This window comes from Anoplopoma fimbria, chromosome 11, assembly GCF_027596085.1.
Source record: "Anoplopoma fimbria isolate UVic2021 breed Golden Eagle Sablefish chromosome 11, Afim_UVic_2022, whole genome shotgun sequence".
Classification (NCBI taxonomy): Eukaryota; Metazoa; Chordata; class Actinopteri; order Perciformes; family Anoplopomatidae; genus Anoplopoma; species Anoplopoma fimbria.
In genome coordinates this window covers 9,031,515-9,047,207 of record NC_072459.1, presented here as the reverse complement: position 1 = coordinate 9,047,207, position 15,693 = coordinate 9,031,515, and the positions used below count along the sequence as shown (strand labels likewise).

The following is a 15,693-nucleotide window of genomic DNA, read 5'->3' as shown; positions in this document are numbered from 1 at the left end:
ATAAAGTCACGTGAGCTGCGGAGCGGAAGTTGTTCAGTCAGAATCCAACATGGCGGCGCTGCAGGATTGTCATCTCCGAAGCGTCCAGAAGTAAACATTGGGGTTTAATTTTTAATGTCATCCCGTTAAAGCAGTGCTCAGGTGGGAAACTTTTAAACCGTAAAACCTTCGTTATGGGTTCTGGATAAAATTCACGGCTCCGAGTGAAAAAGACGATATTTAGGAGCCGCGGTAGGAAGGAAGAAAAGAAGAAGAGTCATCCAACGAAGGTAAACAACAGCAACAACAGGCTCCCTGGTCTCCTGTACTTAAGCCAGACTCCATTCAAAACACTGCGGATTTAGTGCTGCTTTGATAAACCGTCTGTATCTCAAAGAGCATTGATCAGAACAATGTGTTTGTGATTTGCCAAAGCTGTATTCAAGGTTAAATTAAAATGATTTAGTTAAGCCATTTAACTTATCTGCCTAATTGATAATTTAATTAAAAATTCGTGCCAGGTCTTTCTTTTGAAATGTTACAAAACAACTACAGGGGCAATCTGATATTGGATTAATGTGTTCTCCGTGCTATTTATATTTCATTGTATCTATCTGCCAAATTTATCAGCAAACCCTTAAATACATTTCTCAGCCGTCAAAGGTTTTGCTGCAGAGTTGGTTACATGAAACAGGCAGACTTGTGAATGGACTCTGGTGGAGCCTCCATGACCTCCAACGAGCTGTTGGTATTTTTTAGGAGTGGCCTTTTATTATGTCCTCGTGCACACACACCGCGTGAGTCTCTCAACATTTTGAATGTCTTTTTCATTATTGGACATCAGAGCAGCACCCGGGACAGAGGATGTCGCATGTGTACAGATTGTAAAGCCCTCTGAGGCTAATTTGTAATTTGTGATTCTGGGCTATACAAAATAAACTGAATTGAATTGAATTGGTATAGATCAGTGAGGATGTGATCAGTGATTGATAGCTCTCTGATCAATGAGTTGTGTTTGCTAAGGGAACAAAGTCTAGCAGACGACCTCCCTTTAACCTGCAGTGGGATTTAACGTGTTATTGTCTTTTCTCTCTGTGATCATCGGACAAATCCAAGATCAATAGAGCAAAGATTTAATATAATCATTTAATGTGTCTCTTTATAAATATAAGGTGAGATGTTTTAACTCTTAATGGCAGTCTGACAGACATGAATTAAATTATTTAACATGCGTGTTTTAATAAGATAAAAATATAATAACCTATCAAAATCAGCTTATTGATCATTATTACAACGTTGTCAGATCATAAGAATAAGGGGCTGCAGTGATTGATCCTCGATTATTTTCTGGACCTATTGATTGATTATTTGTTTTATAACATGTCATAAAACAGTGAAAGTATGTGGGGACGTCCAAAACACGAATACACTATAATCAGTTTAAGTATCCAAGAAACAAGTTAAGAAACTGGAACCACAGAAGTTATTACATTTTTTGTGTTTGAAAGAAATGACCATGAGGAATCATTTTATTTAATTATTAATATTAATGTTTTATTATTCTGGCTGGTGAACTTTTGACGTCTTAGTTTTAACCTGAGTTCACTGCAGACAAGCTTTAAATGTGTTATTTTGAGGTCAATAAAGTCATTTGTACAAATATTTTATCTCATCAGTGAAACGTCTCAGTCATGAACTGATTCCTGGATGTTGAAGTGATCAAATGACCGGTTTCACTCAGTCATGTGAACACCACGGCTTCTCCTTTCTCTTCCTCTTCTTCTTTTCTTCTGCAGAAAGTGACGTTTTTTTTTATTAAAGGTCGTCTCAGTTAGTTAAATCTCAAATGATACAAGTAGCTTAACTCAAGTACTGTACTTAAGACTCTGGTGCTAGCCTACAGGGCAGTGAAAGGAACAGCTCCTTCCTATCTCCAGGCCTTGGTCAAGCCCTACACCCCCGCCCGACCACTTCGCTCTGCTGCCTCGGGGCGATTGGTTGCCCCGTCGCTCAGAGGTCCCTGCGGCCGATCCACCCGGTCACAGCTTTTTTCTGTCCTGGCCCCTCAGTGGTGGAATGAACTCCCCACTGACGTCAGGACAGCAGAGTCGCTGCCCATCTTTAGGCGCAGGCTGAAAACTCACCTCTTCAAGAAGTACTACCCTGAGCCTTCCTCGTAGCACTTATTGCACTCGTATTAGTTGTTGCACTTACTGTATTCGTATCAGTTCGCTGCACTTATTGAATTTGTATTTGTTTACTGCACTTATCCTATTCGTAGTAGTTTGTAGCACTTACTATATTCGGATTAGTCTGTTGCAATTATTGTTTTCGTAGTAACTTGCCTCTGCACTATACTTTTGCTCTGGTTTATGCTTTGAGATGCTTGTTTAAGAAAGGAGATGCACTTATGACTTCTGGTGACTAGTAGTTCTCTTGAATACCTATGTTGAATACACTTCCTGTAAGTCGCTTTGGATAAAAGCGTCTGCTAAATGACTGTAATGTAATGTAATGTACTCTCAAACCGGTTAGCTTAGCTTAGCATAAAGACTTGAAACGGGGGTAAACAGCTAGCGTGTCTCTGTTCAGACAGGATCCTCCTACCAGCAGCTCTAAAGCTGATTAATGTCTTCTATCAGCTTTGTTTTATTCTTAAGAGTAAGAATGACTCGTTGTGGTTTAAACTGGTTTATGTTCCACACTCACCAACAAAAAAAGAAACTTATTAGTTTCTGTGACACTAAAAAATGAATACCAGTTTAGTTATGAACTTGATGTTAAATAAAGTTTGTCTCCGACTGCAATTTACGATTAATTTCTTTGTTTATTATTATAAAGACGACATTTCTGTGTGAGAGTTTGTTGTCACATGATCAGACTGAACATGAAAAACCAGAGACGCTTCTGTTTGTTTATCGCTTCAGGTTACTTTACATCAAAGATTCACTTTCACATTCATTTATATTTAAAGGTCAAACACCCTCAGCTCCTGTCTTTAGTTATTACATTCCACCTCAAGATGTGTAGAAAGATTTAACCCATTTCACATTATTTTTATTTCTAGTTTTTAATATTTATTTACTGCACACATTGGACGCTCTTCTCCATAGTGATAAAAGTGTACGTGTGTTCATATATATATGTGTGTGTGTGTGTGTGTGTATATATATATATATATTATAATTATATACATATGTCAGATTCACTCTTATTGTCAGTTGTTATTAAAGAAGAGTCTGAATTTCTGTCATGAAACTTAAACCAAAAGAGTTCAAAACTCCATCAACACGTTTAGAATAAAGAACAACTTCAATGTGAAACCAGGACTTTTAAATACGATCAATAAATGTTGTCAGATTTCTAAACCAAACCATAATTATAAATCTATTTACTTTTTAATCATTTGTTTGCTAATCAATACCTGTTTCATCACTCGTATCATCTGTCAGCTGAAAGAGCAGCAGAGAATCAGTGAGTCATCAAACGAGACCATTAAGATCTCATCATTGATCCTAATCAATAAACCTGTGATCAGTCGATCAGTTCATAAGGCTAATAACAAAAAAGTAAAAAAACAGAATACGAAGAAAAGAACATAAACAGATAAATGAAATTATTATTTAACAACTATAATCTATAATCAATTAATCATTTCAGTTCTTTTTTTAAGCTAATATGTCAAATATTTTCCAGTTCCTGGTTCTTAAATGTAAATATTTACTTATTTTATTTAGCATATACGAGTCAAAACTAAATATTTATTTCCTCCTTTTAGACTATTTTTCACTATTTTTCTGACATTTTAACAAACAATTAATAATGAAAATAACCTGCAGACTAATCAATAATGATATTATATAATCGTGTGTATTGATCGTCCTCAGCAGCGGCCATGTCTCTAGGCGAGCCCACGTCGGACACAGCGCCGTTCTTCTCCGATGACAGCGAGGCGGAGGAGCAGGCCGGTCGCGCTGTGGCTCAGCGGCAGCAGGAGGAGTCGCCCAGCGGCGTGTCGAAGGTTCGAGCGCTGCTGACAGTCTCCATCCTCTGTTACATCAACCTGCTCAACTACATGGACCGCTTCACCGTGGCAGGTAGAGGAACACACCTGAACAAATCGGCCAATCAGAGGACTAGTAGATTTTAGATTTTATTCTCTGAACTTAAATTCACAAAATTTAGTGACAAAATGTATGTTCTGTAAAATAAGTCATAAAAATTATGAGAATAAATTGAATGTTCTCTGATATTTGAATCACAAATTTATTACAAAAAAAATTATATTTTCTGAGATTAAAGTCAGAAGTTTTACGAGAAAAAAAAAACACATTCCCCCCTCTCATTATTATTATTATTATTATTGTTGTTGTTGTTGTTGTTGTTGTTGTTATTATTATTTTTACCTACAATTCCAGCATTTGATAAAGGCTTTGGGAAGATGGGGAATTTAAAGAGATTAAAGATACATTTAGACAAAAATGCTTTATTTAACGGTCATTTCCTAATAATTAAGCAATAATCTTATTAAATAAGTAATAATAAGTAATTTGGTTCTAACTGAAAGAACAATATACATTGAGCTTGAAAGTAAACCTTGATTTAAACCCAAATCAATATTAATAAATCTTTCATTTATTAGTTTAAACTTTATTATTTTATATATGTTAAATTGCACTAAGCTTTTAAACTAAATTATTTTATTTTCCATATATTTTGTACCTTTTTCAACAAAACTTGGAATTTATGAATAATGAATTAGTAAATTATGGACCTGGTTATAAAAAGAAAATAAATAATTACAAAAATAATATATTAATATAAGGTGCTTTACACATAGCTGAGTTTACATGTAGACTTTATTTATAATTTGTAAAATACTTTTAAACGTTTTAGTTGAAGTTATAAATATTTATTTTGTAAATGTTCCTTCATTTGAGGTTTTGATCCTTAAACTGTTAGAGTTGTGACTAATGAATATTATATATTAATTATCAGTGATTGATTACTTTGACGTCTTTTTCTGATCACCAGATATTCAGTTTACTGAGATCTAAAACAGATAAAAACAGGAAACATGTTGATAAATAAATGATTTAAGTTGTTGAAGTCGAGACTCTATTTTGAAATGTTTGTGTCAGAAGTAAAACCAGGTGTTGTCTCCTCCAGGTGTTCTCCCCGACATCGAGCAGTATTTTGGGATCGATGATGAGAAGTCAGGTCTGCTGCAAACTGGTAAGAAGAACAAGGAAATCATGAAATCATGAAATTATCCATCTAATCAGAGAAACAACACACAGTGTAAAAGTACTAATGCCACAGTGTAAAAGTACTAATAGTATTGTAAAAGTCTAATACAACAGTACTAATACCGAGGTGTAAAAAGTACTAATATTGCAGTGTAAAGTAATAATACAAACAATAAAAATACTCTGCTAAAGTAAAAGTACTTATAGCACACAATTACAAATACTTGTTAACAGTAAAAGTATTAATACCACACAGTAAAGATACTCTGTTACAGTAAAATGTTCCTTCAGTAAAAGTGTCAGTATAATCAGTAAACTGTAGTTAAAGTATTCAAACGGTGACTGTTGTACTAATATATATTTTATCATTAGACTACTATTACTCATTAATGTAAAAACAGGATTTTACTGTTGTTGGTTCAGCTGGAGGTCATTTTGAACTATAAACTATTGATTATTTTTTATTATTTTCTCCACTAATCCATTGATGTAAAAGTACTTGGTCTCATATATAAATACTTGCTGAAGACTGAAGTTTTTTGTTTCCCTCCAGTTTTTATCTGCAGCTACATGTTCTTGGCTCCGGTCTTCGGTTACCTCGGTGACCGATACAACAGGAAGTACATCATGAGCTTCGGCATCACGTTCTGGTCACTGGTGACCCTCGCCAGCTCCTACACCCCCAAAGAGGTGAGTCAGCGTTTCCTCCCCCACCCTGGTCCTGAGTCCTGAGTCCTGGACCACAGTGAGCTCAAAACCACTTTCACTTTAGTTAGACTATTATAAACTGGTCTCTTGTGGTCCTGAAGCATTTCTGGGCTCTGCTGGTGACTCGAGGTCTGGTTGGAGTCGGGGAGGCCAGTTACTCCACCATCGCTCCCACCATCATCGCCGACCTCTACGTGAAGGGGAAGAGGACCAACATGCTCTCCGTCTTTTACTTCGCCATCCCCGTCGGCAGGTGGGTTTACATTTATTTATTTATTTATTTATTTATATGTATATATACTTATTTTTTATATCTTTTTTTTTTTTTGTATATATGTCTCCTGATGCAAAGATGATTTACTTTTACCATCTGTATAAATGTTTGTCTTTGTTATTCTTTTTCAATTTTGTGATTACTTTATTTTAACTTACTTGTTAAATTTTATTTTATTTAATTTTTATTGGCACACAATAATTCATATTATCAAGATAATGAACCTTCTGAATGCCAAACCTCGTTGTCGATATCTTTTTTCCCCTCAGCGGTCTCGGATACATCGTGGGGTCACAGGTCGGTAACGCAGCGCAGGACTGGCACTGGGCTCTGAGGGTAAGACACAGAGGAGGAGGAGGAGGATGAAGATGAAGATGATGGTGATGATGTTTAAACCTCTGTTCTATCTGTACTAGAGGTGCAACAGCTCATAAAACTCACAGTTCAAAACAGATCTGTAGAAAATGAAAATAAGGATGCAAATATAACTTTTCTTTTTTGGTTGTATTTTTATGGATTAAAACACATCTAGTCATTATTAGTTTTAATGATGTATTATAATCTGCTTAGAGCTAGTGTTAGGAAGTTAAATAGCTCATAATTCATCTGTAATATCTATTTTATATTAATGTGAAAACATCTCCTTCAAACTACTGGATTTATTAAAGTTTATCACCAAAAACAAAATTTTACAGATTACATGTAAACACATCATTAAAATGTTATAATTTACCTTCAACCAATACTCATTTTTACTGAACAGAGCCTGAACGCATCATAATGTAACTGAACTGAACCTCCGTTCATTAGCCGGTAACGGCTGCTAACGTTACTAGCTCTCCTCCTGTTAGCCGTTAGTGGTGTTGCTAACGTTACTAGCTCTCCTCCTGTTAGCGGTGCTGCTAACGTTACTAGCTCTCTTCCTGTTGATTTAAACACAGATTGGTTGTTTACAATGTAACATTATCAGAGATCAGAGGCTAGAAAAGCATAAATTATGTCCTGATCTCATATTTTACTGAATATTGGAGGATAACAATCGTCAGTAAACCTGAAACTACCGGTCCAGTACACCACTAACCTTTACTCTCCTCTCCTCAGGTGACGCCGGGTCTGGGTCTGATCGCGGTGCTGCTGCTGCTCTTCGTGGTCCAGGAGCCTAAAAGAGGAGCCATCGAAGCTCGACCGGAGCATCACCTGCAGCAGACCAGCTGGGTGGCCGACCTAAAGGCCCTCAGTAAGAAGTAGGTCAACATAACCTCTGACAACAGGAAGTGTGGGGTTCATTGTTGGTTTTGGGCTAAATTGATCACCACAAATTTGGTAACGAATTGGCACCAATCAAGGTTCCAGGTTATTTTATTGCTATTGTACAACAGATATGCAGATTACCTTCCCATTTTTCTCCCAAACTAAACACAAAAACACACAAAAATGTATTAAATATGGAGTGTGGAGGATGAGGTAACCTGAGGTTACATTTTTCTCTCTGTGTTCTTGATTTTCACTGTAATATAAAAGTCCTGCTCCTCTATGGAAACAGAACAATTATGACTAGACGTAGATAAAAAAGAATAAAACATTAGTCAAATGTCTTTGATTTATTTTGTAAAAAGTGGAAAATAATAGAATCTGTATATCCAACATGTTTCCAAGTGTTACCAATGTTGGGGGGAAAAATAGCTTCATATACATGTTGTATATATTTAACTATTTACATTTTTACAACCTCTACTTCCAGCCTCTCCTCTCCCCTCTGCTCTGTGTTCGGCCGTCTGAAGTTCAGTCAAATTTTCACAGATTTGTTTTCACATGACTCTTGGTCTCAAGTGAATCAATCATGGCTTCATAGTTTCTCTGAGGAGCTCAGAATTTAATGTTTTTTACAGAATCTGGTTAAAGACAACGGTTTATTTGGGGAGAGATTTGAAATGAGACATGTAGAATAAAAGGTTTCTGATGGAATTTCACAATTCACAATTTAAGCTTCGTTTTGGCTGATTCTTCTGACGGAAGCGTTTTGCAGATCTCTATTGTAAAAGGTGTTTCCTTGTGAGAGCGACGTGGCTCTTACTGTAACCATCCTGTCACGTCTGAGTCATTGTGGAACATTTGAATAACGGAAAACTGAGTCTGACAAAAATAATTTAACAGAGAGATGAAACAACAATGTGAGGTATTAAATGTTTGTGAAGATATTTGAACTATAACTACAAATTATTCAGATTTTACTGTTTAAGGTTGCAGCACTCAAATGTTTTATTTATTATTTTGCTGTTAACAGAGTAATAACTATAAATCATCTCACAGGTGCATTTGTTGACCTGCCGTTGTGTCTCTGTCTCCTCTGCAGCTACAGCTTCGTGTTGTCCACCTTCGGCTTCACGGCCGTGGCCTTCGTCACCGGCTCTCTGGCTCTTTGGGCTCCGACGTTCCTCTTCAGAGCAGCCGTCTTCACCGAGGAGAGACCTCCATGTGTGGAGGGGAACTGTGCCTCCTCAGACAGGTAAACATACAGGTGGAGCACCTGCTGGGACAGGTGCCTTAAAGCTGCATTCTCTCTAATGTCCATCAGGGGGCGACTTCTCTGGTTGTATAGAAGTCTATGAAAAATTGCTCTACTTCTCTCTTGATTTATTCCCTCAGTAAACATTGTAAACATGAGTTTATGGTTTCACTTTCTAGTTTCAAGTCTTCTTCAATACAGCATGATGTTCATTTAGTAAATTATGGTCCATTTAGAGTCAAATAGACCATAAAGCGGGGTATCCTTTAGGGCGGGGCTACACACTGATTGACAGGTCGACACCAGAAACGTATACGGTGTCTCTATGTCACTCCTCCTCAGTCCAAATATGGTCACTTCCTGTTCACTGGTTGCAAAAAAACAAGATGGTGAGAACAAAAGATCAGCAAACTTGAGGCATCAAAACATCCACAACCCAATGCGTGACATCACCATGACTACGTCCACTTCTTATGTACACTCTGTGATCCTGACACTGCGTTTCTCCTCCCACAGTTTGATTTTCGGAATAATCACCTGTGTGACAGGTGTGCTGGGCGTGGCCAGCGGCGTGCAGATCAGTCGGTGGCTGAGGACGAGGACGGCCAAAGCCGACCCGCTGGTCTGCGCCGCTGGTCTGCTGCTCTCGGCTCCCTTCCTCTACCTCGCCATCGTCTTCGCTCAGGCCAGCACCATCGCCACATACGTGAGTCTCACAGGAGCTCCGGCTTCAAACAGTCAGTAAAATAAAATTAAATGAAATAAATTCAATGTGATGATGATGATGATGATTCCTGTCCGTCCACTCAGGTCTTCATCTTCCTCGGAGAGACATTCCTCTCCATGAACTGGGCCATCGTGGCTGATATACTGCTGGTGAGAAAACTTTATCACAATGACTCTTAAAGGAACAGTTACTTTTATTAAGTAGTAACCAATTATTACAGACTGTTTTTTTAAGTGATATCATCTTTTTATTATTATAAATATTATTTTATTTTATTTAAAAAAAAAAAATTTTACATTTATTTTGACTTAAAATTGTATTTAATTTATTTACTTTTTATTTTATTATTTTTATTTCTTAGTTTGTTCTTATTCTATTGATTTGGTTTTATTTTTTCATCTATTGTACTGTTTTACTGCTTTTTTTATTTAGAAATATTTTTACATTTATTTTGATTTTAGGTTTTTCTTAGTTTGTTCTTATCGTATTGATTAGTTTTATTGTTTTATCTATTTGTACTTTTTTTATCAGTTAGTTTGTGTTGCTTTGTTTGGCCTCACTGTTGAACTTTCTTTTGTTTTTATTGCCTAACTTTATCTGTCTAAGCAGTTTAACTGTTTTTAAAGATGCTGTGTAACTAAAAATATTATGAGTAATAGTTTAATTAAAAAACTTCATGAAAAGTCAAATATTTGGAAAACATACACATATTATTTTATCTAATATATTTATCTCTATATTTTAACTCCTGTAATTGTCTGTTTTTCTCTTTATTTAAGCCTAACATTTAAGATTTTAACTTCTGTAACTGATAAATTATTAAGGTTAACTTTGTTCTTGTTGTCTTTGTTTCTCAGTACGTCGTCGTTCCGACTCGTCGCTCCACAGCCGAAGCGTTTCAGATCGTCATCTCACATCTATTGGGAGACGCAGGAAGTCCGTACCTGATAGGAGTGGTATGTTAATGCACACACAACATGGTCTTTGGGGATATTTAATGGCTTTATTATGATAGACAAATGCAACAAAGATCCCGCAATAAAAAATAATAAATACATATATATTTATTAATTTGTCTTTCGAAAGATATTTATTTATTTAAAAAGGAAAAACCCCTTCAGGTGCTCCATCTCTTTGACATAAAAACCCCAAAAAGTTAATACATAAATAAAAATTTGTAACGATTGTAAATCAAGAACTTACAGAAAAGTGTCACCTGTACACGATTAAAGAGAAATTAAATAAATTCTATTATGGCAAAGATATAAAGTAGATCACTTACTGTATGAAGAAATTAATTAAATATATACATTCTTTTTCTTGTATAAACTGTTGTTTAATTTATTAACATCAGGTTTTATAAACTTCATGAAAAAATAAATAATAATTTGTAAAGTAACTAAAGCTGTAGCATGAAAAGTAAAGTACAAGTACAAGTACCTCACATGTGTACTTAAGTACGTCGCTTGTGTACTTAGGTACCTCACATGTGACCTTAAGTACATCACATGTGACCTTAAGTACATCACATGTGACCTTAAGTACCTCACATTTGACCTTAAGTACCAGAGTTAAGTGTTCCCTCCTCCTTGTCTGTCAGGTGTCAGACTCCCTGAGGAAGACTGACTCCTTCTTGTGGCAGTTCCGCTCCCTGCAGCTCTCTCTGCTGCTCTGCTCCTTCGTGGCCGTGATAGGAGGAGGTTTCTTCCTCGCCACCGCCCTCTTCATCGAGACAGACCGCCATCGGGCCGAGAACTACGTCCCCACAGGTGAGACGGACAGAAGGTTATATTTTATTAGTGATGAGAGGATAAAGCTTTAAGTTTTGTTACATAAAGGATATCAGTTTGTATCAGATTGGTACTCGTCGGCGGGACTGAAAAGCATGTTTTCTTTAAACAATCACCAAAACTACACTATTTATCACAACCAGAAGCTGTATAAAAACGTCATTATCATCAGATTTGAATTTGACGGCCCTTGAACACATCATGTGAGACAAACGCTTTCATTAGCAAATGAAATTAAGATTAAATTTGTGATTTTTCATCAAAAACATTTGATTCTACATGTCTCTTTTAAAATCTCGGCACAAAAAAGCGTTTGATTTATACAGATTCTGTAAAAAACATTAAATTATGATATTTATTCTGGGATGCAGTACAGTAAAAAGTACAATATGTACCTCTGAGATGTAGTAGAGTAATGTGTAAAATAACATGTACTTAAGTTTTCCTGGTTAGTTAAAGTGTTTCTACGAGTTGAAATCAACATATCAGGAGAAATGTTTATGTTGGTGATGAAGATGATGTTGTTGAGTCTACATCGCTGCAGAATAATTAAACTTGTTTAATTTTATTTCTGTGTGTTTTCAGACGACGGGCCGATCGTGGTCCCAAAGAGCGGCCGCTCCACCAGAGTGCCGGTGTCCAGCGTTCTGATCTGATCTTAGATCAGACTCCTTGTCGTTCTTCTTCGTGTTTCAGGACTGTGAACATCAGTCGGACTGTCTGCCATGCAGAAAGCTTTAAGACGTGTTTATTTTTAAATTCTTCTAGTTATACTTTTTTATAATTTTACCGGGATCACAGCAACGTCTTGAGGGAAATTTTTTATTTTTTATTTCTGAGGATTTGTTGTAAATGTTTTCAGAGCGGACGATGAGACTCTGAGGAGAACCGACCTGATCACCTTTAAGCTGATCTATATCTTTCTTATCTTCTAACCAGGCTGGTCTGGGATCAGCCAGAGATCCATATGATTCATATCCTCTGTAACCAAAAACCAGGCGTCGTTGTGCTTCAGTCATTTTATATACGAGAAACTTTATGATTATTATTATTATTATTATTATTATTAATCATGTGTTTTATGTTCAAACCAGTTTTAATTAAAACACTAATATTCTTATCAGTCGTCCAACAACCAGAAAATAAAGATCACAGAATCTTTTTATTCATCTTTTACAAACTTAACAGCTGTTTTTTAACTTCCGTTTCTTTTAGTTTCAAATGTTTCTGATGCTCAAAGAGCCGAACCTTTTTTATTTGAAGCAGTGTTTTTTCTGGTTTTCTGGTTCAGAGCTTCACCAGGTCGACCGAGAGGAGAAGCATCAGTTTTTCACGCTGCAGAACATTTTATGTTATTTAAAAAAACAAACTATTTCAAATGAATGTTAATAGTCAAACTCGTTTGTTAACCTCAAACTATTTTAGCAAAGCTTTTGTGAACTATTAAAAGAGAATTAACTTGTACAATGTGTGTGTTTGCACTTGATTGAAATGTTTTATTAATAAGGAGGTAAATTATCACTATCAATGATCCAAGAGGGGAAAATAAGTCGAGCTCAGACTATATTAATATTAAGTTGGTTTCCACTTAAGATGTATGGGTGCATAACAAAAACATAAAATTAAAATTAAATGTAATTTATTTTATTATGACTGTTATTGTTATTCCTATTATTTTTTATTATCAGAATCAGGGTTATTAGGCATATACAGTGGGTACGGAAAGTATTCAGACCCCTTTAAATTTTTCACCCTTTGTTTCATTGCAGCCATTTGCTAAAATCGAAAAAGTTCATTTTTTTTCGCATTAATGTACACTCAGCAACCCATCTTGACAGAAAAAAACAGAAATGTAGAAATTTTTGCAAATTTATTAAAAAAGAAAAACTGAAATATCACATGGTCATAAGTATTCAGACCCTTTGCTCAGTATTGAGTAGAAGCACCCTTTTGAGCTAGTACAGCCATGAGTCTTCTTGGGAATGATGCAACAAGTTTCTCACACCTGGATTTGGGGATCCTCTGCCATTCTTCCTTGCAGATCCTCTCCAGTTCTGTCAGGTTGGATGGTGGACAGCCATTTTCAGGTCTCTCCAGAGATGCTCAATTGGGTTTAGGTTAGGGCTCTGGCTGGGCCAGTCAAGAATGGTCACAGACTTGTTCCGAAGCCACTCCTTTGTTATTTTAGCTGTGTGCTTCGGGTCATTGTCTTGTTGGAAGGTGAACCTTCGGCCCAGTCTGAGGTCCTGAGCACTCTGGAGGAGGTTTTCTTCCAGGATATCTCTGTACTTGGCCACATTCATCTTTCCTTCAATTGCAACCAGTCGTCCTGTCCCTGCAGCTGAAAAACACCCCCATAGCATGATGCTGCCACCACCATGTTTCACTGTTGGGATTGTATTGGGCAGGTGATAATAATAATAATAATAATAATCAATCCTTTATTAGTCCCACAATGGGGAAATTATTTCTCTGCATTTAACCCATCCCGGAGGAGCAGTGGGCTGCAATGAAGCGCCCGGGGAGCAACTTGGGGTTAGGTGTCTCGCTCAAGGACACCTCGGCATGTTGCCGGTAGAGGGGTTTGAACCAACAACCTTGTGGTTACGGGACAAGCGCTCTACCTCATGTGCCACAGTGCCTGGTTTTCTCCACACATACCGCTTAGAATTAACGCCAAAAAGTTCAATCTTGGTCTCATCAGACCAGAGAATCTTATTTCTCATAGTTTGGGAGTCCTCCATGTGTTTTTTGGCAAACTCTATGCGGGCTTTCATATGTCTTGCACTGAGGAGAGGCTTCCGTCAGGCCACTCTGCCATAAAGCCCCGACTGGTGGAGAGCTGCAGTGATAGTTGACTTTGTGGAACTTTCTCCCATCTCCCTACTGCATCTCTGGAGCTCAGCCACAGTGATCTTTGGGTTCTTCTTTACCTCTCTCACCAAGGCTCTTCTCCCACGATTGCTCAGTTTGGCTGGACGGCCAGGTCTAGGAAGAGTTCTGGTCATCCCATACTTCTTCCATTTAAGGATTATGGAGGCCACTGTGCTCTTAGGAACCTTGAGTGCTGCAGAAATTCTTTTGTAACCTTGGCCAGATCTGTGCCTTGCCACAATTCTGTCTCTGAGCTCCTTGGGCAGTTCCTTCGACCTCATGATTCTCATTTGTTCTGACATGCACTGTGAGCTGTAAGGTCTTATATAGACAGGTGTGTGCCTTTCCTAATAAAGTCCAATCAGTTTAATTAAACACAGCTGGACTCCAATGAAGGAGTAGAACCATCTCAAGGAGGATCAGAAGAAATGGACAGCATGTGAGTTAAATATGAGTGTCACAGCAAAGGGTCTGAATACTTATGACCATGTGATATTTCAGTTTTTCATTTTTAATGAATTTGCAAAAATTTCTACATTTCTGTTTTTTTCTGTCAAGATGGGTTGCTGAGTGTACATTAATGGGGAAAAAAATGAACTTTTTCGATTTTAGCAAATGGCTGCAATGAAACAAAGAGTGAAAAATTTAAAGGGGTCTGAATATTTTCCGTACCCACTGTATAAGGAATTTATTTGTGCATAACCCACATAAAATAAAAATAAATACAACAAAGTATTGCAAAAATTAAGAAACACAAATCATAATGATGATAATGAAATGCAAAACAGTATTTTGTATTATTACTCTTATTATTGTTGATAATGATTGATGATGATAATGATTATCATTATTATAATAATTATATTATTATTATCAGAATCAGGGTTATTAGGTATATGTGTTTTTGTCCATAAAATCAATATAATAAGAGAAAATTAAATCAATCAAATATTTTGCGCAAATCAAGAAACATAAATATTACTATTATTTTTAATATTATAATGCAAAGTAGAAAATGTGGCACATCATCAAAGCAGTCGATGTCAGTGCAGCTTCATATTTTATTAAAGGAATAGTTGTTTAGACACACAGAGAGCAGCCTGTTAGCTTAGCTTAGCTTAGCACAAAGATTGGAAACATGGGGAAACTGCTAGCGTTGCTCTGTTAAAAGCTAACAGAATCTTCTAAAGCTCTCTGATCAACACGTTCTGTGGTTTCTCTTCGGATTTAACAAAGTCTGAAAACATCAGTTACTGTCGTCGAGGAAATAGTCTGTGTCCAAAATCAGTCCCTATTTATGATTTAGTGCACTTCACTCACTGTCAGACATTTTATTTGACTGACTGAATTCTGAGTGTATAAATTTATCCACTAACACATTTTATATTCACCCCAACAATCCAATAATGGAACAAAAGAAGTCCATGGCAGCAAGGAATCTCTGTATCCTGAGGATTTACAAAAAGAAATTCACAAATTTACATAAACTCAAACCATCCATCATCTTTACCCTCTCCAGAGCCGGGTTGCGGGGCAGCAGGATTAGGAGGCTAATCCAGACATCCCTCATCCCATCAACGTTTCCA

General features: G+C 36.7%; 1 protein-coding gene across 2 annotated transcripts; it reads left to right on the top strand.

Moving 5' to 3' along the window:
* The first annotated feature begins 35 nt into the window (after positions 1–35).
* Positions 36–12,703, top strand: spns1 (SPNS lysolipid transporter 1, lysophospholipid). Of its 2 annotated transcripts, none has more exons than XM_054607219.1 (13): positions 36–269; positions 3,870–4,076; positions 5,149–5,214; positions 5,782–5,918; positions 6,038–6,189; positions 6,480–6,546; positions 7,312–7,454; positions 8,564–8,716; positions 9,233–9,422; positions 9,527–9,592; positions 10,301–10,399; positions 11,044–11,212; positions 11,819–12,703. In XM_054607219.1, exons 2-13 carry the CDS (start codon positions 3,875–3,877, stop codon positions 11,887–11,889), a joined length of 1,515 nt encoding a protein of 504 aa, XP_054463194.1. In that variant the 5' UTR covers positions 36–269; positions 3,870–3,874; the 3' UTR covers positions 11,890–12,703. The 2 variants fall into 2 exon arrangements, with proteins under 2 accessions (XP_054463194.1, XP_054463193.1); XM_054607218.1 differs by having other exon boundaries at positions 3,867–4,076.
* The last annotated feature ends 2,990 nt before the right edge of the window (positions 12,704–15,693 follow it).